Source organism: Ceratotherium simum, chromosome 5 (assembly GCF_057802395.1).
Source record: "Ceratotherium simum simum isolate JZ-2026a chromosome 5, ASM5780239v1, whole genome shotgun sequence".
Classification (NCBI taxonomy): domain Eukaryota; kingdom Metazoa; phylum Chordata; class Mammalia; order Perissodactyla; family Rhinocerotidae; genus Ceratotherium; species Ceratotherium simum.
In genome coordinates this window covers 51697768-51721203 of record NC_141904.1, presented here as the reverse complement: position 1 = coordinate 51721203, position 23436 = coordinate 51697768, and the positions used below count along the sequence as shown (strand labels likewise).

The following is a 23436-nucleotide window of genomic DNA, read 5'->3' as shown; positions in this document are numbered from 1 at the left end:
TGGATTAGTCGATCTAGCCGTTCTGCCATTCCTCCCCTACTCCTCTCCAGAACAGCGCTTCTGCCTTCAGCATCCCCCTTGGTCTGCCCCAGGCCCCTTTCAGGCCCACCAAGCCCCCAGCTTGTCCTTTGTGCCCCTTTGCCATGTGCCTCCCCTTCAAGCTTGAGGATAAATGCAGGGAATAGAACTGCACAGAGTGTGACCTAAAGCGAGGGCTTTGGATCAGACAGACCTGGTTCAAATCCGAACTCTGCTGTGTAACTTAACCTCCCTGGTCCTCAGTGTTCCATCTGCTATATGGACACGATCAGAATGGTCCCTCCTCAGGGGTTGTTGGAGATCAGTGAGGTCAAGTGTGTAAAGCGCCTGCCCCCGGGTAGCCAGAGCCAACACTCTGTGAATGGGGCTGTTCCTGCGGCCCCTGTGGTGCCTCTTTCCCTTTTCCCCCTACCCGCCCACCTTATTCCTCTCCCTGGGCAGGCTGGGTACTGTGTCAGGTCCAGGCCCCACTGCTGCTGGTTTTCTGGGATTTTGCACATGCCTCTCCAGTCTGATTGGGGCCTGTCCAGGTCACTGGTCCTGGGGCCTTTTGTCTCCTGTGGTGGCTGTCTCTGTGATCCAGATACTTCAGCTCGACCCCCCTCCCAGTCAGGACTATTGGGAGCTCTGGGCACGAGGCTGGCTTTGTCTGCCCCTATGAGCATCCAGGCTTCCTTTCCAAGGTCGCCACTCCTCCAAGTGTCCTTCACGTCACCTCCCCTTTATGTGGAGCCACTTATGGAAGCAGGAAGCTGTGCAGAGGGTCTGGGGCCCCTAAGAAGGCCTTAGCCTCCATAGGCCCTGGAAATCCCCAGGCTAGAAGGCTGGCCAGACATGCTGCTTAACAAAAGAATTACTAGAGCTGAGAGAGGGTTGGGGATGGGGCCAGCCCTGGGGTTGCGGGTGGTGGGGGGGAGGGAGGTAAGGAGATGAGGGGAGAGATGGAGGGACAGGTCTGATAACCGATGGGGGGGTGCCCTTAAGGGGAGGAGGGCACCCGGTGAGCAGTGGCCACAGATATATGGTAGGGGATGAGGGGAGCCAGGGACTCCTGGGAATGAGGGGCTGCAAACTGCCTCCTGAATTGTCCCTGGGGGCCTCACCCACCCCTGCTCTTCCTGTGTCACCGTTTCTCCTGCCCTCCCCCACATGCCCTTCTGGCTGCAGCTAGCCTATCCCCTAGTCTGCTGCCCTGTCCCACTACCATTTACCATCTCATCTGTGGTATGAAGCCCCTGTGTCTTCCTCCCCCATCGCTGCTGGCATGGAGCTGCAACAGCCGGCCCCCATCTCTCTCCTCTGTCCAGCTGCCTGTGCAGAGGTAGGGGCCATGCAGGCTGCACTGCTGTGGGAGCTGTTGGGTTTTTCCAATTAGCTTGCTGGGCCAAGGACATCAGTGGGCGTGCTGTCATGCTGTGGTTGTTGAGGCCCTGCACCCACTGTGCCCTAGCCTTTCTGTTGCTTCTGAGCTGGCCCCAGGGACCAAGGCTAGAGGCTAGGGCTCAAGGAGAACCAGCCCTGGGCATGTTCCAGAGCTGCTCCGGGCCCTCCCAGGCTTCCTGCTGGGCCTGCAGGTGGAAAGCACCTCCTGGACCACATCAGTGGAGAGATGACCTATCCCCCAGGGTGGGACCATCTGCTGGACTGTGTCACTTGGATCTCCCTGGGGCACAGAGCTCAGCTTAGGGCCCACCCCAGGGGACAGGGCAACTGGAGTAGGTACAGGGGAATGTCACGAAGGGTGAGGCATTTGGGATAGAAGGAACAAGGGCTTTGCATCTCAAGGGCACATTTGGGATTGGGCGACAGGCTTGGCTGGAAGCTCAACCAGCCCCTGTAATTCTGGAATTCTGTCCTCACCTCCCCAGGAACTCCTTCTAGCCTATTTCCCCATCCTCACTAGGGAGGAGTTAGCTAGGCAGGAAAAGGTGGAGGCGAAGCAGGCACAGCAGGGCAAAGGTGTGGCAGAGGGCCTCAGCATGGGCTGGGGACCCAGAGGCCTGCAGGCACATGTCAGGTCAGTGGGTTGGAGGGACCAGCAGAAGGATGTCATGGTGGGTCTTGGGGTAGAAGTGGGGCAGGAAAGAAGCATGGCAGATGCAGGCTCCACGAGGTAGCACAGCTGCAGGAAGAAGTGGAGGAGCCAGACCAGGTCCAGCTGGCCCAGAGCTCCTCTTGAACATGGAACTGGTCATGTGCCTTTGCTGAGGGTCCATTGCACACAGGCCCGGTGCTTGGGGAGAGATGGAAGAGAGCTGGCCGTGGTTGTGCCCTATCAGTGGTGTCCCTGTGTCTAGGCTCTCCTCTTATCATCTCCAGGGCTGAGGCTGAGGTGTCAAGGACAGGATGGCTGGGGAGGGGCTGCCCAAGAAGGGCTGGGAGGAGGGATGGGGCTGGAGGTGGGCAGACCCCACGGAGACCAAGGCTACCTGCTCAGGAATGGGAGCCGATGGCTTTGAATCCTAAATGTGCAGACCTAGCAGGGAGGGAGTGGAGGCAGGGAGGGGACTGTGATTCCTTCTGCAGAATTCTGGTGATCCTAAACAATAGCGTAGTGACAATAGTATAGGTTGCTCTTGAACGAACCTTTTGGTCCTTGGTCGGCCTGTGAGGTGGAGACTGCCGTTCTCTCATTTAATAGATCAGACACTGAGGTTCAGAGATGGGGTAACTCTTGGCAGGATGTTTGCTTCTAAGCCCTTGTGTTACCTGTCAGGGCACTGGGGTGTGACCCTGCCACCTGGAGATCCACTCCCTCTGAGGCCCCCAAGCCCTGGCCCAGTCACCATGCCAGGCCGCAGGGGGTACCCTGGACCCGGCAGGGAAGGACTCCCTGGTTCCCTGAAGAGAGTTGTCAAGAAGCCTCATGGTCCAGCCTCCAATCCCAGGGCTGCCACTGCCATGGACAGCCCTGATTGGGGCACCCAGGAATGACCTTGACCTGAGAGTCAGGTATGGGGACTTCATTCTCTGCCCTGAGAAGCCAGGCAGCTGTGCCCCCTGCTGGCACAAGTGGGCTGGAGATGCGGTGCGCTTAGCTGAGGCTTCAGCCAGTGTAACTGAGATGCGGCCTCAACACACCCAGGGGCCGCAGTCCAAGGTCAGGAAAGGGTGTATTTTTAATGTCCTGAAACGTGGGAAGGAGGGATCAGGGAGATGGGGAACCTGGCTTTGCCATTCACAGTCGTGTGGCCTTGACCTGTCCTTTCTTGTTCCTGAGCCTCAGTTTCCCCAACAGTGGGCACTGCGCCCCACGCTCCCTGCTTTTCCCAGTGACCCCCAGGCTCTGACCCCTCCTTGACCTCTGTCTCCATCACTGTCTTTTATCTGGGGGCCTCTGTCCTGAGGCAGGGTCCAGGGGACCCAGGAAACAGCCTGGCCTGGTGCCCACTTGGGGCCTCTATCTTCCCTGGCTGTGCATCCAGGCCTCGCAGATTGCCCTCTAATCGCCACTGCTCTGTGGGAAGGAGCGACTTCACCACAAATTATTTTGTTCTAAGAGAAGGACAAAAAGAAAAGAGGCCGAGAAGCCGGGAGGGATGGGGGCGGTGGGAGGAGGAGATTGCCTGAGCCAGCTTTGTGCCGTGCTTGTGCTTTAACCCTTGGACTGCCAGGCACTGGGTGAGTGGCAGGGCAGGGCCTCCGGAGGCCTGGTCCCCCACCTCCTCCCCTCGTCAGATGCCGGAGGCCTTATCTCACCATGTCTCATCCCCACTCTGCCGACCTTATCTCTCCTGCCTGTCTGTCTTGCATCAACTGCCTCTCCCACCTCCTTATCTCCTCCTCATCACCTCCTCTCTCTGTCTCTCCACATCCTTCTGCTTCTGCACAGCCTGATGGCACAGCCTGGTGGCAGCAGCTCAGTCATGGCAGCCTGGCCTGTGACCTCTGGTAAAGGAGCCAGCTTAGGGCACGGACCTCCTGGGGTCACCTGGATGGACACATGAACCCATTCAGGCTCAGAGACACATGCCTGGGTGTATGATGCACACACACACGCGCGCGCACACACATGCACCTGCACACACCCAAGACTCCAGCCATGAGCAAAGATGCCCGCAAAACCCTGCTTCTACGACTCACATACAAGCCCCCAGGCTTCGTCTAGAGGCCCTAACCCGACCCCACCCCCAACACGCAGGCACGTACACACAGATGGATGTGTGTTGAGCCGTAACACACACTCACACACGCAGGTGCAGACTGTCAGGTTTACACCCCCCATACACGTGTGCACAGGCCCACAGGAGAGGCAGGAGAGGCAGATTCATTCCCCCCACATGCCTCTTCTTCCCTGGTCCCTGCCCCCCTATTCTGTGCCCCGAATGACAGAGGAACCCCTAGGGGCACCCAGAGCTCCCACTATAGTTTCTGCCCTGGGGCAGTGCCAGCAAAAAAGGATATGGATGCCTGAGCCCAAGTGGAGGGGCGGCTGTGTGTATGTGATGCATGTGTGGGTGTGTAGGTATATGTACACGCGTGGGTGTGAGAGCATCTTCATGTTGGTTCATGGTGCGCAATGTTACTTATTGGCTCCATCTCTCCCCGACACCCTGCCTCCTATCCAGCCCATCCTTCCCCCTCTGCTGCTCTCAGCCACTCTGAGCTAGTCAACGGGGTGCTGCTTATGGTCCCTGGGAGGAACCCTGAGAAGACAGTGGCAACTCCATCTCACCAACCACACACAACCAATGCAAGCTGGAGAGCCAATGGCCTTGCTCTTCTTCCAAGTCTATGAGAGCACTGGGGCCGACCTCCAGACAGCCATGGTCTTTCTCAATGGCCAGAGCCAGGGTTGGGGTGCAGGTGAGGACTGTACTGTGGTGAGCTGTGCAAAAAGGCACCACGGCATGGGAATGTGGGACCACCCTGGCCTCACCCCAGGCTTCTGCTTCTTTCCAGATCTACAAGGACAACCGCAATCTGTTTGAGGTTCAGGAGAACGAGCCTCAGAAGTTGGTGGAGAAGGTGGCAGGGGATATTGAGAGCCTGCTGGACAGGAAGGTGCAGGCCCTGAAGGTAGGTGCAATTGTATGGGTTGAGAGAGAGCTAGGCAGAGTGGCCTGCACTGTGAGTGCGATGTCCCAACCTGCCAGGAGCACACGGCCCTGCTGGCCCTCTAAATTCAGAGGGGACCATCATTGGCAGGGCTGTGCCCCCGTGGACTGTGGGCAGCTGTGGCAGGAACAAGATGGTTGTATCTGGAGTAGGCAGCATGAGGGGTGACCTGGGGTCTTGGGGGCCCTGTGTGGGCATGAAGGTGGGGCCCAGATAGGTCCCTTCCCTTGCTCCTGTGGGGCCTGGAGTCCTCCCAGTCCTCTGCTCTGAGCGTGCCCTGGGTAAGCACTTGGCCAGGATAGTGACCTGTTGATGGCTGGGAGAGTGGGCTGCAGGCTCTGATCGGGAGGGAGTGTGCAAGGGCCCTGAATGCCCCACAGAGAAGGCCGTGGCCATGTGATGCTAGGAGTTGGAGCCCCTGCTCTACCCATGACTTTGAACATTTCCTTGCCTTCCTCTGGGCCTCAGTCTTTCCATCTATACTCAAAGAGGTTGTACCTATCAACTGCAAGGCATTGCGGTTCTGTGAGGTGACAGAAACTGCTAGGCTGCCCTGACTGTGTCTACAAAGCCGGCAGACCCCTGCTACTCTACCCACCTCAGAGAGAGCAGTGAGGAGGGGCTTCTGGAGCTGCAGAGTGCCCTGGGCGGGTTGTGCAGTAAATGAGGAGGGGTTCCACACTGCCCCCAGATCAGAGGCCCAACTGCAGCTGCCCCAACATGTGTCAGAAAGACGGGTCCAGTAAAAAGGCATGAAATAGTGATTCACGTGACAACATGGATGAACTTGAAAACATTATACGAAGTGAAAGAAGCCAGTCACAAAAGACCACCTATTGTGTGATCCGATTTCTGTGAAATGTTCAGAATAGGCAAATCCATAGAAACAGAAAGTACCTTAGTAGTTGCCTAGGGCTGGAAGGGTGGGGATCGGGAGCGTCTGCTAATGGGTACAGGGTTTTGGTTTCTTTTGGGGAATGAAAATATTCTAAAATTAGATGGTGGTGATGGTGATGGTTGCACAACTCTGACTATGCTAAAAAACCACTGAATTGTATACTTTATGTGGGTAAATTTCATGATATGTGAATTATATCTCAATAAAACTATTTTAAAAAAAAAAAAAAGATGAGCAAGTCCATACAAGCCATGCCCTGGCTCAGGCCAGGGGCCTGGCAGGGTCAAATCAGGATGGCCACCCAGTTCAAACCCCACCACATCCAGGCCCCAGGAGAGAACCAGGATCCCCTTCCCAGGAGCTGGGTCCCCTGCCTGCCCCTGTGTGACCTGGGGTCATGGAATAGGGCGAGGCTGGCATCCTGGGACCAGAGGTCCAGAGGAGGCAGAGCCTGAGGGCCTCCCAGCCTGTGTGGACCCAGAGGACCCAGAGGACCCAGAGCTGGGCCCCGCCCAGCCTGACCTTCGGGATCTCCTAATCACAGGTAGGGAGACAATTGGGGAAATGAACTGTCATGGGGAGGAGGCAAAGCTAAGCCTTCAGCTGGGACAGCAGTCCCCAGCAGTCCACCCAGCAGTGTCTCCCCTCATTGTGGGAAACATCCACTTGCCTCCCCCAGCCAACAAATCACGTCCACCCCCTTGCCTTTCCTAGAACTGGGTCTGTCCTGGACACTCTCCCTCCTTTCTTTCATTCTCTGTCTTTCTCTCCGCTTCATTGCAGACCCCTCGTTTGCCCACTACTTCCTTGCTGTATTGCCCCTCCCTCCCACCCCATTTACAAAGTGCAGGCCATGAGCCCTGAACTTGTGTCAACCATCTGATAAATCTAGGAAGGGGCACCCTTCAGGCCTTTAGGCCTGCTACCGACCCAGGCTTTAGAACCAGTTGCCTCAGCAGGGGGTGCTGGGTGGTGGCAGTGACAGATGTCCGACCTGCCCTCCACACATGGAACCCAGGGCCCAGCCCCCTACCCATCCTCTCTGGGCAGCATAGAGCTGGGGTCCCTCCCCAGGCTCCTTTCCCCACTCCTAGAGGAACCACCAACCCTGGCAGTTTGAGGGAGGAGAGAGCCCAAGGCCTGATCCCAAGCCTCTCCCTGCACCCTACATACAAGACCCTGCCCCATGAGGTGGGACAGCGGGTTTCCTTCCCGCTGCATCTGCAGCCCAGCCCATGGCCTGGTATACAGTTGGTGCTAAATACAAATTATTTTCAATTGAAAAATGGTGGGAAATGGCCCTCATTGGGCACTCCCCATGTGCTGAGTCTGTCACACGTTGTTCTCTCAGCAACCCCGTGACAGAGGCCCACTTCACAGAGGGGGACACTGAGACTCAGACGTGCCATGCATCAGGCCAGAATGTGGCGGAGCCGGGATTTGAACCCAGGTCACTCTGACTCTAAGCCAGGCTCTTGACTCCCCACATTATTCCTGAGGTTTGCAAGTCCAGCACTGTCCTCACCAGTGAACTCCCCCTGCTGCAGCGCCCCCTGGCTCAAGGCCCACAAGATGCTCCTGTCTGTATCCCCAGAGGAAAGGGAAGACCATCCTTCCCCCGCTTTGGTCCTGATTTTTCAAGATGAGCTTTGGTCTTAATTATGTTTTAAGTTTGCATTTAATCAAGTTCTGGCCCTTCTCTCCTCTCCCACATTTGTTTGCAGCCTGAGTGCATATGGGATGTTGGGGGCTGGACACCCCCTTCCTCCCCCTACTCCATTGTGCCTCTCTCCCTGGACCCCATCCGGTAATCCAATTTAAATTCCTTGCTCTGGTTTGGAATTTTAATTTGGAGCTTGCAAAGTGAGATCTGAGCAATGCAGGACAGAAGTTCATTGTCTCATCTAATTAGGGATAATCAGATGTTTGTAACAAATTTCTCCAAGCTGTACAGGGTGATTTATGGGGCCAGGAGTCTAGCAGGAGCAGTCCAGGTCAGGGGCCTTGCAACACAAGCAACCAGCATCCCCATGTCTGGGAAACCTCCTGGGGCCTCAGCTTCGGAGACGTGGAGGGGACCCGGCTTGGAAATCCTGCTACCCACAGAGGTGGGTCCTCTGAGCCAAGGCCCGCTCTCTTAGGTCTTGAGTCTCAGGAGGGGTAGGGAGGTGCCTAAGTTCTTAGAGCACATTGGAGGCAGAGTTGGACCCAAATCGGAGCTCTCCTGTCCTTCCAGCTGGGGCCTTGGCATACAGCCTCTCTCTCAGAAAGGTCATCTCTTCTTGGTTGTACTCCTTCCTTCATCTATTCATCAACGTTCAATAAGGGCCTACTGTGTGTCAGAGCGGTGCTGGGGGTGCAGCGGGAAAGGACAGGCCCTGTTCCTGCCCTCAGGAGCCCTCTGTCTAGTCCCGTCCCAGGCCTTGGTTTCCCTCTCCATAAAATAGGGACATGAGACCATCCCTGCCCAGTACTTCTGCTCTCACAGCTCCAGGAGCCATCATTTATAAAGGCCACAGTGAAAACAGTGCCACCTTCAGCACCGTCCTTGGCACCTCTGCTGTGTGACTCAGAGGAGAGGCCGTGGCTGGAGGCACTGCCTGGATAAGGTGAGGAGTGACCCCAGTGTGGGGGATTCCAGCTTCCTCTCAGGGACAAGGCCAAGGGCATTGTCAGTGGGCTTGGTTCCCAGAGAATGGGAAGCCCAGGGCCAGGGCAGCCAGGCCAAAGTGGGTTCTTGAGGGACATCAGTGTGGTGGCTAGAAGCCTGCTCTCGGGGAGGCCCTCTCATCTCCAACCCCAAACAAGCTGGAGGCAGTGGAGAGGCCTGGCTTGGGATCCAGGTCCTAGAGAGCTCGGCCCTCAAGCTCTGCCCTTCCTACTAGGCCCATGTTCCTCATGCTGCACCTCAGGTACTTCCCCTTGTCCCACGGCCAAGACCTTTCCAGATGCTGTGCCTTCATACTTTTGCCTTCATGCAGTGTTTTTTAACCCTGTTTTCACATTGGTGTCACCTGAGGAGCTTTTAAGTCCTGATGCCCAGGCCCTCCCCCAGACCAAGTACATCAGATTCTCCAGGGGTGGAGAATTTAAATATTCTTAATTAAGTATTTTTCAATGCTCCACAGATGATTCTGTGAAGATTCAGCACTCAGGACATTTCCCCTAAAATGGCAGAAATAATTCCTTCCCACGATTCCTGGCCTTTTCTGAGTGCCTGCCAAGTGCCTGGCCTAAGATGAGCCGGACACTCCAGATCTCTCCAAATCCTCACTACAAGCCAAGGGTTACTCCTTGTATCCCCATTTTACATTTGAGAAAACTAAGCCCTAGAGAGGTTAAACCACTGGCCCCAGGTCTCACAGCAAAACGAGGCTTTAGATCCAGGTAGTTGGTCTCCAGACCCCACAGACTGCCCCCCGACATTGCCCTCTGTGCTACCACTAGTTGCCACATGGCATTTGCTGTCCACAGGTGGACAGTGCTGAGGGAAGAGGAGACAGGACTCTGGTCTTCTCTGACAGGGGCTTGCTCTGGGATGACCTAGCAACTTTGGACAAGTCCGTGCCCCCTCAGTTGCTTCCTTGGGCAGTGGAGACAAGACGCTGAACCCCCCTCCAACCCCTCCTCCGTGAGTCCCAGATGGATGGAACAGGGGGAGGTGCAGCTGCGGCCCTGGTTCTGGAGTCTCCAGTGGGCAGCGTTCCCCCCATCAGTGGCCTCTCTGGGGAGCAAGCATCATTTAAAGAATAAATTAAAAACCCTTCTGCACATAGCCGTCCTGTTTTTGCCGCTAATGGCCACTTAACCCAATTAAACTAAAGCGTTGTTGGCAGTGTGGCTGGGTCTGTTGAGGAACTGGGCTCTGGGCTAGGTGTTCAGAGGAGCAGGAGCAATGAGCCAGGGAGGGAGCCTGGCGGTGGAGCCTTTAGGGCAGATCATCCCCTTGTCAGGAGGGAGAACATTCTGCCTAGCTCCCACTTACGCAAAGCCTTCTTTCTCAGGCTTCATCTAACGCAGGGTTTCTTCATGTCGGCACTGTTGACACTTTGAGCAGGGGCTGCTCTGTGCGTTGTAGGATGTCGAGCAGCATCCTTGCCCTCTACCCACTAGATGCCCGTAGTATGCCGCTCCCCTAGTTGTAACAACGAAAAATGTATCCAAGTATTGCCAAATGTCCCCTGGGGGCAAAGTCCCCCTGGTTGAGAACCACTGGTCTAATGGGACAGAGAGATGCAGCCATGGTGAATAGAAGCCCCACAATCATGGAGACATTGGCGACCTCAGAGAGGTGCAGACGGAATGGAGCAGCCCCAGAAGGAAGAAGATCCCTTCAGTTTACGGGAGTAATAGCGAGCTCGGGGCTGCCTGGAGGAGGCAGCAAGGATTTGGGGGAAAAGTTCTGCATTGAGACCCCTAGAGGCCAGTTCAGAGCTGGGTCCCCTGATGCATTCATTGATGAGGGTCGGACAAGCAGGTCAACCCTGGGAAGACAAGACTATGGGTGTCACCTACTGCTGAGGCCTGGTCCAGAGTAGGAGCCTCATGAACGTGTATATAGCAGACGCCAGGGCGTCTGTGGCTCTGGGTTCTGCCTAGAGGTCAGCCCCTGGGGTCTGACTCCAAACCGAGGAAGCTCTAAAAGGCACAGTAATGGTGGACAGATAGGAAGGGGATTCTGGGATTGGCTGCCTCCGCCCACCCTTCTCTGGGCAATTAAAAGGTGTTTATGTGGAGCTGGCAGTGGCTTCTGCCTCCCCTCCATTACAAACATTAAGAGATCTTGACCCTTCCACTTTCCCGCTCTTAAAAGGAGCCGCAGACACGTGGAGCCAATTAGGCGCACGCGTGGGCGCCAAGTGCCAGAGCAGCCTCTTCTCCCTGATTGCGGCGTTTACGGCTGATTATTCTCCCCTCACCCAAACAGCGCTGCTGCTTCCTGGCAAGGTGCCACTGTCACCCAGAGGAGCCGACTGGGGCCCCCAGGGATGGGGGAGCATTGATTAGTGAATGGGCATTCGTTAAGTGCCTATGTGTGGGAGCCCTTGGGGACCTCCGCCTTCAGAGGGAGGCCATCGGCCAGCAAGGAAACAAGGAAGGGAGCTTGGGGGTGGTGAGCACTCAGGAGAGACCAGGCAGCGTGCGGTGGTAGAGAATGGGGGTCAGAGGGAGCTCCTTGGCAGAGGTGGCCTGCTGTCCACTCCCCATACACCAAGGGTTCTGGGAGTCAGCATGAGCCTTGGGCAAAGACATGCTGCCACCAGCAACTGGGGGACATACATATGGAGTTGGTCTCTATTGCCTGCATCCCCACCAGGTGGCTGAGAACCCAGAGACCCCTTGAAGGCCTCCAGGCTGAGTTGACAGGGCAGAGAGCTGGCCTCTTTGGGAACAAAGAGAGCAACAGTGCAAGTGGGACGTGGCTTGGGCGTGGCCGAAGGATCCTCAGGGGAAACATCATTCCCTCCTTTTCACCCACCTACCCAAGCTAGTGGTGGTCAGACAAGGGCCTGGCTCAGCCTGTCAGGCCTCAGGAAAGGCCAAGCTGTGGTTTTGCGGCTGGGCATCCCTGCTCCCTGGGATTGGCCCTGTGGAGCAGGCGCCTCTCCTGGCTGCTCCTCCAAGGTGCAGGGGCCTCAGGAGGGGTCAGAAGAGCTGTGGTCATTCCTCAGCATCTGCTAGCCAAAGGAGGGGTCTAGGGGCCTGGGGTGCAACGTCCCTGAGGCCCACAGAGCCGGGTGGATCAGCCTTACACCCACTCACCCTGCCACTCAGTTCTCCCCAGTGGCTGAGGTCGGAGGGAAAGGGCTGAATGCAGCTACCTGTCAGGCCAGGAAGCAGGATATTGATATCCTGCTTGCCCTGACCAACATTGCCCGCCTTCTGTGGGGATACCTTGGCCGAGGCTCCCCAGGCCCAGGTCTCGCCCCAAGACGGGTGTCTGAGCCTCTCCTGCCTGATGGCCCTGCTCATGATGCCAGGTACATCCCCTGGGAGTGCCATTCAGTCTCCCTGTCATTCACTTGCTCATTCAGTCATTCAGCAAACCTTCTCCACTGCCCCCACCCTGGCCCTACTTGTAGTGCCAGTCTCTACTCACTTGGGGCAGAATTCCCATTTTACAGATGAGGAAATAGAGGCTCAGAGACAATGCCAGCCCAGCCACTGCCTGGCTGAGACGGGGTCACAATTCCCCCTGCTCATCCTGGCTCCTGAGCCTGTGTGCCTGCCCCTCCCAGGGCTCCCAGGGACTGGGAAGAAGCCAAGCCGTGCTGGCTGGGGCAAGGAGGAAACCCAAGGCTGGGGGAGTGGGGAAAGGTGAGGGTCTGCCAGGCAGAGGGCCGTGCACAAACAAGGGGCCAGAGGCAGGACCTCCATCAGGGGACACTGGGGACAGCTGGAGAGGGCGGCTGGGTTGGAGAGGGCTACAGATGCAGGCTGGGAGCCGTGGCCTTGAGTTCCCTTTTTAATACCCTGCTCCCTGCCCACCACAGGAAGGGGAATCTAGGGTATGGGGGGGCGGGGTAGATCAAATGAGGGAAACGAACCCTGGGCCTGAGGGAGACACACCAGACTCCACTCCCCAGAGAAGCCTGCACTGAGGGAGGATCCTCTCCTGTGACTGTACACCTCCCTGGGGGTCCTAGCTGGCAATGGGGGGAAGATGCTAGGAGGTGGAGTAACCACAGGGACAAACCAGTCTAATTCAGGATCAGAGAAGTGAGAAATTTAATTGAGTTTTAATAGCGTCTGGCCTTTTGTTCTGAAATCTTCGTGTGCAAGGGCTGGGGGAGGGGGAGGTCATCTAAGGCAGGGTGAGCCAGTGGCCAGCAAGTCCCTGCCCTCCAGGACCCCAGACTTTGAGGAGACAGACAACAAGCTACGGGGTCCCAGTGTGTAGTACAGCTGACATGAGAGGGGCAAGTCTAAGAAGATAGCCTGGAGGAAGTGGCGTTTGGGCTGAGCCTTGGAAGATGGGTAGAATTTCCAAAGGTGGAGAAAGGGAAGAAGGAAGGCACTGAGTCCTGGCCTAGCAAGGAGAGTGAGCAGAAGGGACTCAGGCTGAGTCTGCTGAGATGAGTGTTGTGGGCTGGGAAGGGAACCCGGTGGGTGTAGCCTGTGCATCACTGTTTCCACTGGAGGGGAGAGGGGACGGGAGGTGACAAAGGCCAGGGTCAGGGATCCCTGCCCGAGTTCTGGGGTAGTAGCTGTACATCTGCAGACATGGCCCTTTTGCAGTGCAGGCAGCCCTGGGAACGGCCAGTCACCTCTCTTCCCCCATTTTCTGTGGCTTAAGATATATCACGAGCAATGCCTCTGCTGTGGCAGTGGGCGCCCGTGGGAGAAGTGAACCACGGCTCACAGGGGTGCGGATGGGGAGGGCACAGTGCCATGGACCCAGCCCCGGGGAGCGGGCGCCTCAGGGTGGTGAGAAGGCCCTGTGAGGCCCCTCATGGACTCCTCAGCTGTCTTCTCCAAGCCCCCACCTGAAGGCTGGACCCCAGGCAGGGGCCCCTAAGGTTTTCCTGGAGGAGACCAGTTGACCCTGGCTCATCACGTCTTGGGATACCAGGTGCCTCGGGTGCCCTTTGCTTCCTTCAGCTTCTGTTTACTGAGCACTGAGCACCAGCTGTGTACAAGTGCTGTACCAGATTACTAGGTACAGGGACAGTGGGCATACACCTGCGGAGCCCTCCCTCGAGGAGTGCAGTCTGCTCAAGGTGACAGTGATGTGACCCATGCCACAAAGTGTGGAGCCTGTGTGGTAAGCCTCTGGGTATTGACCTGTCCTAGGGGAACTTGGGATGGGGGGAGGTTTGCTGGAGAGTTAGCCAGGCAGAGGAGAGTAAGGGAGGAAGAGGGTCCAAGGCAGAGGGCACAGCAAAGTATAAAGGCCAGAGGCAGAAAGAACGCATGCGTGCCTGCGGGTTCGGGCATACGCATGCATGTGGTGGTGGCGGGTCTTGCCTGCTGCCTGGCTCTGCAGATGTGCTGTGAGGTGGGTCTTGAGCAGAGGTGTGCGTGGGCTGTGCCCAGTGCAGATGCCATTCCTTGGAGTCTAGCTGAAACCTCGCCTAGTGACCACAACCCACACAGTCCTGACCTTGCACTGCCCCCAAAAAGAACCTCTGGCCATGAGCCCACCTCACACAGGTACAACATGGCACATGGTGCACGTGACCAGGCCAAGAGCAAGAAGATGGCCAAGAATCAGGAGCCCCATCCACTGCTGTGCTGCAGCCCCCACTGTGCACTTGAGCAGCCCTGAGCCTTTGGCAAATCTTACATTCTCTGGGCCTCAGTTTCCCTACCCATACAGCAGGAACAACAAGTGTAGCCTGACAGATCTGTCATCAGTGTTTATTCCTGGGCCTTAGTGACACCGATTCAGCAAGGGATGCTAATGGGGGTATCACATGAGTCAGGCCCCAGGGACTGGACCGACCTGTGCCCCTTTAGCTCCACCGAGCCTATGGAACCACTCGGGCTGTAGGACCTTGTGCCAGCCCGCCCCTCTCTGGATGCCTCTTTGAGGGCCCGTCCCCAGCTCCCACTTCTGTGGGCCACCCTGTCCAGGCTGCTTGATGCTTCCTGCCTCCTGGCACAGGCCTTGGGGCCCTTGTTTGAGAGGCTGATCACGGCTCTTGGGCCCTTTGTTCCAGCCTTCCTGTGTTTGCCCACTCTGGGCCTTGGTGAATGGGAGTCATGGCGTGTTTGCTGTGTCAACACCAGCTGGAGCCCAGTTATCGAGATAGCTGAGGGTGTGAGGACCCATCCGCCAGCTGCCCGGGTGCCTGGGGTCCAGCCCCTCCCTGGGCAGTTGGGGTGGGTGGGCAAGTGGGCAGCTCCCCACCTATGACTGACCCATTCACCACAGGACTGCCAGGCCTGGGCTGGGCAGGTGTCCATAACCAGCAAGGGGAGCCCCAGATTGGGGCAGGACTTAGGAGGACAGCTCAGGGAGCCTTCCTGGCAGAGGCAGCCTTCCAGCCTTTGAAGGCCAAATTTGGGGCTTCCCCACCCCCTTTGCAGAATCCCTTTGACCTCCCCACCCCAGCCCTCTCTTCCCCTGTGTTCCCAGTCATCAGATTGAGCAGCCTTCAAGGAGAGGAGGCCTGAGCAGTCAGGCACATGGACAGATGGATAAACAGGCAGCGAGACAGGGTCAGGGCAGGGCATCAGAACTCCAGGAGAGGACTGGAGGAGGCCTGAACCAGGCAAGCTGACATACATGTGTGAGCTGTGCAGGCATGGGCTGGGTAGGGGAGCCACAGCCCTGGGGAGGGCAGAGATGGGTAGCTTTTGGCAGGCTGCCAGTACTGAGGGGCGACTGTCAGGAGACAGACAGGGGAACAGAGGCTCAGAGAGGGGGAGCAACTTGCCCTGAGCCTGGGAAGAACCTGGCTTCCCAGATTCTTGGTGAGCCCTTCTACCAAGGCTATTCCACCACTTGGAGCCCTGCCCCAGGAGCACCTACGCACACCTACTCATACCCAGGAACTGCTCAGGCCCAAGTTGAGCTCAGACTAATGAGCAACTAAGTGGCGTTGTGCATGGTGGGTGTGTGTATGGCAGCCAGACTGGGGGTGAGTAGACAGGGATGAGGGGACAGGACACCAGATGGCCTCTGCTCAGCACACTTGATGGTGCATGGATGGGCTGAGCCGATAGCCAGGTGTGCAGCAAACACTTGGTTAATAGGAACCCCAGTGATCTTCGTTATCACCTATCTGCCTGCCCCTACCCGTTGGACAATATCCCACAGCAGGTGGGTTGCCCTGAGACCCTATGCCTTCCCATCCACCCACTCCAAACAGGGTCTGGTCCAGCTGTGAGGTGGGGGCTTCTTGGGACAGTGGACTGTGGACAGGGCACATGTGGAGCCCTCCAGCGGGTCACATGTGGTCCAGGACTTGGCCCTGACCAAGCACAGCTGTAGCCAGGGAACATCAGGCCTCATCCTCCTCCTTGGGAGCAGGAATATCTGCCCTCCCTGCCCACAGAGGTGCGGCCAGGCAGAGGGAGCCACACTGCTCAGTGCCCTACTTCCACCTCCCCCACCCATTCCCCAGATGGAAAACCAGAGGCTGCCGAGGCCTCATCTGCGCAGAGAGCCCTTGGTGGCCCTAAGCCTGCTGCAGCGGTGGACCCTGGGTGGATGGAAGGATTGGGCTCGGAGTCCTCAGCTGATGTGGCCTACTTTCCCTCGTCCCCCATTGCCCCCCGCTGTCTCCCCGCCTTCTTTTCCTTCATCTCCCTCTGGACATGAATTCTCTTAAACTTTTAATTAAAAACATTCTCCTTTCTCCCCTCAAGATTTGCTTCCCTGTGATTTTCCTCTTAGAAAGAGAGATGGAAGAAGGGGGATGGCAGGCAAGGTGTGGAGGTCAGGCCTTCCTGGGTCTCCATGGGGGACTCGGGGGAACCAGGACCTGGCCCAGAGGAGTCTGCTGGCTGCCCCTGCCCTGTGTCACCCTCCCTGGCTTCCTGGCTCTGCAAGGGAGGCATTTCTGAGGGCTCCAACCCTGGGTGTCGCTGGCAGATTTGAGGAACGGCGCTGGCTTCTGAGGGCGCGCTCTGCAGGCACTGCCACCACATCGCACATAATCACTCAAGACTCCCACAGCACATGCCCGTTTTCACCGAGTAGAAGGGACCCCGCTTTCCTGTGAGAGTGCTGTTGGCTCCAGTGGCCTCGGGGTCACTCCTAAGCTGTTGGGTCACAGGTTCGAGAAGTGTCCTGCAGGGTTACTCATCAGACGAGATGCAGCCCAGGGTTGTGTCATGGGCCTCAAGGTCACCACCTGGGTCACCGATGCCTCACATATAGAATTCCCAATTCAGCTCAGGAGCACAAAGTCAGGTCCTGGCTCACAAGATTGGGGCCCCAGGAATGCTGGGGACACAGGTCCTTGATGTCAGGGAACCAGAACAGCTTCTCAATTATGCGGCTAGAGGGGGCCTGGCCCATTCCCCCTCCCCCAGGCAGCGGCCAGGGAGAGGCCACCATGTCCTCAGGTTCCCATTTCAGGGTTGGAGTCCACTAAATGTCTGGAAGTTCTTCCTGTGTCAGACTATGATCCCTCTGGCTGAAGCCTAAGCCTGTTTCCTTGGCTCCACCTCTAGAGAACTTTGACTTAGACTTCCTTGCCTGTAAGCCCTTGCTGGCCCAGGAGACAGGGACTGAGTCACCACCTCCCCATGTTCCTGTCACCTCCCCCATTCCTCTACAGGCTGAGCACCTCCATCTCAGGGCTTCCAGGCCCAGCCCAGGAAGCCTCCTACAAACTCACAGACTCATCCAGACACATCCCCATGTCCCATCCTGAGATCCCCCCACCACAGGTTGTACCTCTCCCACCCCCAGGGCCAGGCCCCCTCCAGGCCCCTAAAGGCTCGGGGACTCAAGACTCCAGCCAGACCTGAGCCCAAGGGAGGAGCAGGGACATCACTAGCAGGGCCCATGCCCCACAGGGCCGCACTCCTCACCTCTCTGCCTCGTTCTCCCCACTCCAGCCTGTAACAGTGGGCAGGGGACACAGCTGGGCCTCATGGGAGCATCAGGATGCCCCAGAGAAGGGGCTTTGATCGGGGCATTGGCTCTGAGAGACTAGAACAAGGGCTCCCCCACCACCCGCCTCCTGGGCTGCCCTCAGCACCCCACCTGACACTCCCTGCATGTGTCCTGCTTCACAGACCCAGAGCCACCCTGACTGGCCCTGGGAATGCTCAGGGAGACATCTCCATGGAGGTGGATGAGGCCATGGCAGGCTTTGGGGAACTGGGCGGGAGGAGGGGCAGGCAGGCCAGATAGGGGCACAGCACAAGCAAAGGCAGGAAGGGGCTCTGGGCAGGGACTGGTTGGAGGAGGGGGCGGTGCAGGGCCAAGAAGGCAGAAATGGCAGTGGGAAGCCTTGAAAGCCAGATGCAGGGATTTAGACCCCTGGTGTTGGAGGCCCTGGCAGCCTCTTGAGTAAGGCAAGGGTATTATTCATTTTACAGACACATGTTGAACACCTACTTTGTGCCAGTGCATATGTCATGGCTTGGCCCAGTCCCCAGGCAGTGCCCACCTCCCCTACAGATGTTCTGTGGTTCTGGGTGTGGCAGGGTGGGGGTGATCCTAGGGGAGGAGCCTATGCATCCCCCCCAGGTCAGGGGGTGCAGCCTCTTCTGGCTGATAGGAGCAAAAGTGCAGGCCTGCCTCTCCCAGCACTGCCATCTCCTGGCTGGCTCCTCCACAGGGCCCATTAATTTCCAAAGCTGATATGGGCAGTGATGGGGGGCTCTTCCTCCCACTGCAGCACACCTTGGTGCTCCCTGAGCCTCATCATGCCAGCCCCCACCCATCCATTCATTCCCCAAGTACACACTGAGTGTCTGCTGTGTGCCAAGCCCTGTGCTCGTTGCTGGGGACTCCACAGTGACAGAGACAGGCCTGGTCCTGCCCTCTGGGACCTTGTGATCCAGACGGGAGGCAGAGGGTAGACAACAAATGTGAGGATGTATAATGGAGTGTCAAAGGACAATCACAGCAAGGAGGCAAGGAGTGCACCCCCGCCCACATCCACAGTGCAAACCCGGAGCCCAAGCAGGAGTGGAGGCGGTGAATAGGAGGAGATAGCCTTTTCTCCTGGCTCAGGGTCGAGCCCCATCTCCCCACCTGGGACGCAGCTTCCTGAGGGTCCGGGGGTCTCCCCTCCCCACTGCCCAGCCCTGTCCCTGCCGGGAGCCCGAGAAGACAGGAGCCTCTCCCAAGCTCTGCAGACACCCGCCGTGCCCAGCAGGGCCTGCTGAGCGATGCCTCTGAGCAGGTGGTAAGAGGTGCAGGGTGGGCACAGCAGGCAGCACTGGATCTTCTTGGATTGCCCCGCCACAGGCCACCATGAGCAGCTGCTAGTGTCAGCAAAAGAGAACTCCAGGTGCCCTTTTGAGCTCCCAGCAATGGTGGTGGGGCCCACCCCAGGCCAAAAACAAGTGGAGTGTGTGTCTGCTCACGGGGGGCTGTCTCTGTGACTGGAATGTGCCCCGTACACAGGTCAGGGATGGCGCTGGGTGGGTATGCATGGCTAAGGGGCAGGCCAGGGCTCTCCATGACAGAGCCTGCACCTGTGGGTGTGTGTGTGAGATGTGTGTGGTGTGTGCTGGAAGAGTCTGAGAGCTGGGGGTGGGAACGGAAGGGAGAGCTCTACCACCTCAAGGTTCCTCTGCACCAGCGTGGCCCATCTCACTCACAGGTACTCGTGTGAGCATGCTTCAGGTGCCCACAAACATGTATGTGTGTGAAACCCATGTGCACAGGTCCCACCTCCCTGTCTACAACCACACGAGCACAACCAGGACCCATGCTCCCATATGAGTGCCTGCAGATAGATGCACAAACATACATGCAGATATATGTGTACACGTGTGCATCTTGGCCCATGCGTGCTCACACGTGTATATCTGTGTGTACCCAGTAGACACACATGCACATACTCATTCCTGCCTGGAAACCCCTTGTCACTCCTGGCGTGCAGCCCTGTCATAGCCTTCTCATCCCTCTCTGCATTCTCCACACCACTGTACCTACAGGTGGGTGGGTCCAGGATGAATATCTCTATGTTATAGACTGGGAAATTGAGGCACAGAAAGGAAAAGGGACTTGCCTCACACCACTCAACAGCTCCAGCTGAGACCCAAGTCTCCCAGGATCCCATCTAAGTCTGATGTGGCCCCACTTCTTGTGCAGTGATCTCCCCCACAGTCCTCTGCAGAACCCACGGGGTCCAGGACAGAGGGTTGGGGTTTCCAGAGTGCCCCTATTCCTGTCTGATCTCCCTTTGGCAGGGGCTCCCTGAGGCCCACAGTGGGGAACACTGAGTCAGCAGATGTATCAGGAGTCTCCCCACAGTGGAGCCTCCGAGCTCACTGCCATAACAGTTTGGTGGAGAGGAACATTTCCCTGGGCCTCATGCACAAAGGTGGCCTACAGGAAAAATAGACTCGGCCAGCTTCTATCACCAGCCCCAACACTTCCAGTTCTGTCTCACCTGCTCCTGCCTTCCTGGAAATCTCTCCTCTCCTACGCTATCCCTCTGGCCCTGTCTCCTGTCTCCTTGCCCCTGCACAACCCCCTCTACTCTTCAGGGGCATTTCTGGGTTTGTTTCAGCATCTCCTGATGTTCCCAACTGGGAAACTCTCAGAGGTAGGCCATTTCCTCAGACCAGCCCTGGTCTGAGGAGGGACACAGGAGGAATCAGGCTCCACAGTGACCTCAAGGGAACCTGGCCTAGGGTGGCCAGCCTTGTAAACCAGCTTGGTGTCTACCCCACAGTAACCATGACTGTGAGAGGCTAAGCAGGAAGAAGCCCAGCTCAGATTGCAACTGGGCTGGGCATTAGGAGGTAGGAAACAATTGTCCAGGCAGAGCGGGGAGGAGAACTGCATTCCAGGAGAACTGCGTACACAGTCTGCTGGGAAACTACAGGACAACGAAGTCCTTGATAAGGGCACACAGCACCAAAGGAGCCCTGAGAAGTGGTATGATGGAAGACATGTGGGCACTGTGGGAACTCTGAGGAGGGGACCTTATGAAGGTACAGGGGGCACTGTGGGAACCCCAAGGAGGGGTCTGGCCAGGACTGGGGCTTATTTATCAGCATTTTTTTTCAGTTATCAGTATTTGGTACCCAGTCTTCAGAGGCCCTCATATCTGAGAAAGCCCTTGGCAGTCCAAGTTTATATCCTTCATTGTATAGACAGTGAATCTGAGGCCCTAGGCCCAGAACTCAATTCTCTAGGGCTCCTGTTTGAAGAGTGTAGTTATATTGAATAAAGCAAGGATTGTCCATAGCCAGACCCAACCCTGGACTCACACAGGGCTTGGTCCTCTCTGCACAGCACCTCCTGCAGCCCAGAGGTGGAATTGCAGGGCTGGGGGTTGCTCTTTGGACAAAGCCAGCGCTGGTGGGACTCCCTCAGAGCAGGGCCTGTGCCTTTCTCAGGCCGGCAGGAGCAACTGGGGATTTGGGGCATTTCACTGAGCTCAGTTTCCCACCACAGAATGGCACCATGATTCCTGGCCTGCCAACCTCAATGGGCAGTTGTGAAGATGAGGAGTGCTGGCTCCCGTGACCGAACTCTCCGGGAGGCCTTTCTGCTGAGGGGACATAGGGCTGCCTGCCAGCACAGCAGCAGGGCCAATGGCTGCCTTCCCCTCCTCCTCAGTGGCTCTCAAGTCATCCGTCACTTAGAAATTCTCTTCATTTCTAAATAAAATGATTTGTTAATTTGAGTGAGTGATCACCACTCGTCCGAGCCTCTTTGCAGGCCCAGGAACAGCTTGTGGGCTCCCGGGGACCCGCGCCACCGGCCTGGTGCAGACTTGGAGGGGTTGTTTTCGATTTAATTGTGAATTGAATGAGGAGAAAAATGTTTCTCTTGGCAATTCCATAGGAGCTCGCTCTTCAGACAGATGTTGGAGTTTATTATCCCATCGGGCCGGCGTTTTGTCGAGCAGAATTGCTAATTATTTCAGAGGCCCGGCCACAGCCGAGGAGGGGAGGGAGGTGGTGGGCACGGCTTTGGGCGGCATCTGTCGACAGGCAGGTGGGCGGGCGCTGGACGCTAGGCCCAGCCCGCCACCTCTCCCCTCCCCTCCTGGGATCTGCTGACATGTGGGGGAGGGGCCGCCCTGCCTCTTGGTTTCTGCTTCCTGGAGTGCCCTAGAGGAAGCAGGGGGCCTGTTCTTGCCAACACTGCTTTCACTTCATAGTGAGGACTCTTGAAGGTCACTTTGGGGGTTTTGGATTGTTTGTGTGTGTGGTAGGTCCATGGATGGTGGATGGGGAAGGCTCCGGAGAGGCCAGTGTTCTTGTTGTGTGAAGTGGAAGTTGTTGATTATAACCACTGTGCCTGGGCAGGGGCCATGCTTACTCAGGCGTGTGCCTGGGTGTCATCATAACCGTGGGCTCTGTGCGGGCACGTGAGGGTTTGGTGTGACCGTGTGCTGTGTTTTCGGGTCACGAGCCGCCTGCCTAGATCTGCAAATGAGATGTCAGTGGCTGAACTGCTCAGGCTTTTGAGATACGGCTCTAATTCATTTCTGTCCCCAGTCTGCACTGCAAGGTTGAGGGAGGCCTTGGAAGACAGATGGCCAGAGGGGACTAGACCTCAGGAGGGGTGGGCCAAGCCTGGCCAGGGTACCACTCAGCTACTGTGGAGGTGCCCTAGGTTTCAAGGGGTTCCATGGTGAATGGACTATGGGAGTGGGTTTCCTGGTGGAGATGTGGCCTTGGTAGCCAGACCCCTGGCCTCCTGGTCCATCCAGCCCAGGAACCTTAACCTCACCTGGGACAACTTAGAGCGGAGGGGCAGCATCAGTCCCCCTGACACCCAGCAAGGTACCCAAAATTCCTACAGAACTAGATCTGAAGGCCTGGGTCTGACTCCAGTTCCTCTCTGACACTGAGAGGACAATTCCTCCTGCATTATCCCCTAAGAACCTCCCCACCTCTGCCCCCTTCTTCACCCCACCTCTCCTTCCTGAGCCGCAAGACAGGGGCTGGAAGCCCTGACTGCCCCCAGTCCTGGCCAGCTCAGGATTCTGCACTTCACTCTCCCCATCCTTGGGGTCCCATCCCCTCCCCCTCTCTGCCTCCACCACCATTCTCCACCCCCACCAGCTCCAGGCCAGCTGAAGCTCAGCTTCCTAGGCTTAACACAAAAGCAGCAGCAGCAGCTGGGCAGGATTTTATAACCCTAATTAACACCAGATTCCCTGGGGGCTGTTGCTAGGGTCCTGATACAGGCTGAGACCAGCAGAGCGCAAGGCAGGGAGGGTCCACCCTGGCGCCCAGTCAGGGGAGATGGAATCTCAGTCCACAACAGCTGGGCCCTAGAAGGTGACATAGAGCCCTGTGGCCTCACTCTCTCCCTGCCCCTGGCAGCCATCCTAATGGAGTGCACTGGGAGGCTGGGGAGATGGTGGCCACCTACACCCAGTCTGAGATCCTGCCAGGCATCTCTGATTGACCGTGTAGCCCTGGGAACCAGACCCTCTCTAGCCTCTGGATAAAACTCCACTGTGACATCCTTCCATTAAATAGGGCATGTTCAGAAGAGAAAATTGCTACTATTTCTCCCTTTTACTTCACTGTCATCAAAAATTGATCCCATATTGCATCCTTATTTCAAAGAACGAGCTAAAAAAATAAAAAATAAAAATTCCCACTCCTTGGAGCGGCAACTGCATCAAGCTTCCCATTTCCGCCACCCCCTGCCCCCAGAAAAAAGAAAGAAAAGAAAATCGTGGCCATGGAGGGAGTGTGCAACTGCTGACCCTTCTGGGACTGTTGAACTGGCCAGTCGGTGGCTATGGGAGTGAGGAGGGCGGGGCATATGACTGTGCGGGCACAAGGGGATTTCGATCTGGTGAAATGTGGTAGAAAATGGGGTA

General features: G+C 57.0%; 1 protein-coding gene across 5 annotated transcripts in view; it reads left to right on the top strand.

Annotated features, from left to right (window-relative positions):
- The window catches only part of CACNA2D2 (calcium voltage-gated channel auxiliary subunit alpha2delta 2), a 141805-nt gene that overhangs the window by 69570 nt on the left and 48799 nt on the right, over positions 1-23436 (top strand). For all 5 annotated transcript variants that reach the window (XM_087431084.1, XM_014792381.2, XM_087431086.1 and 2 more), the window contains exon 3: positions 4942-5058. In XM_087431084.1, coding sequence (XP_087287210.1) covers positions 4942-5058 — 117 coding nt within the window. The remainder of the gene's footprint in view (positions 1-4941; positions 5059-23436) is intronic.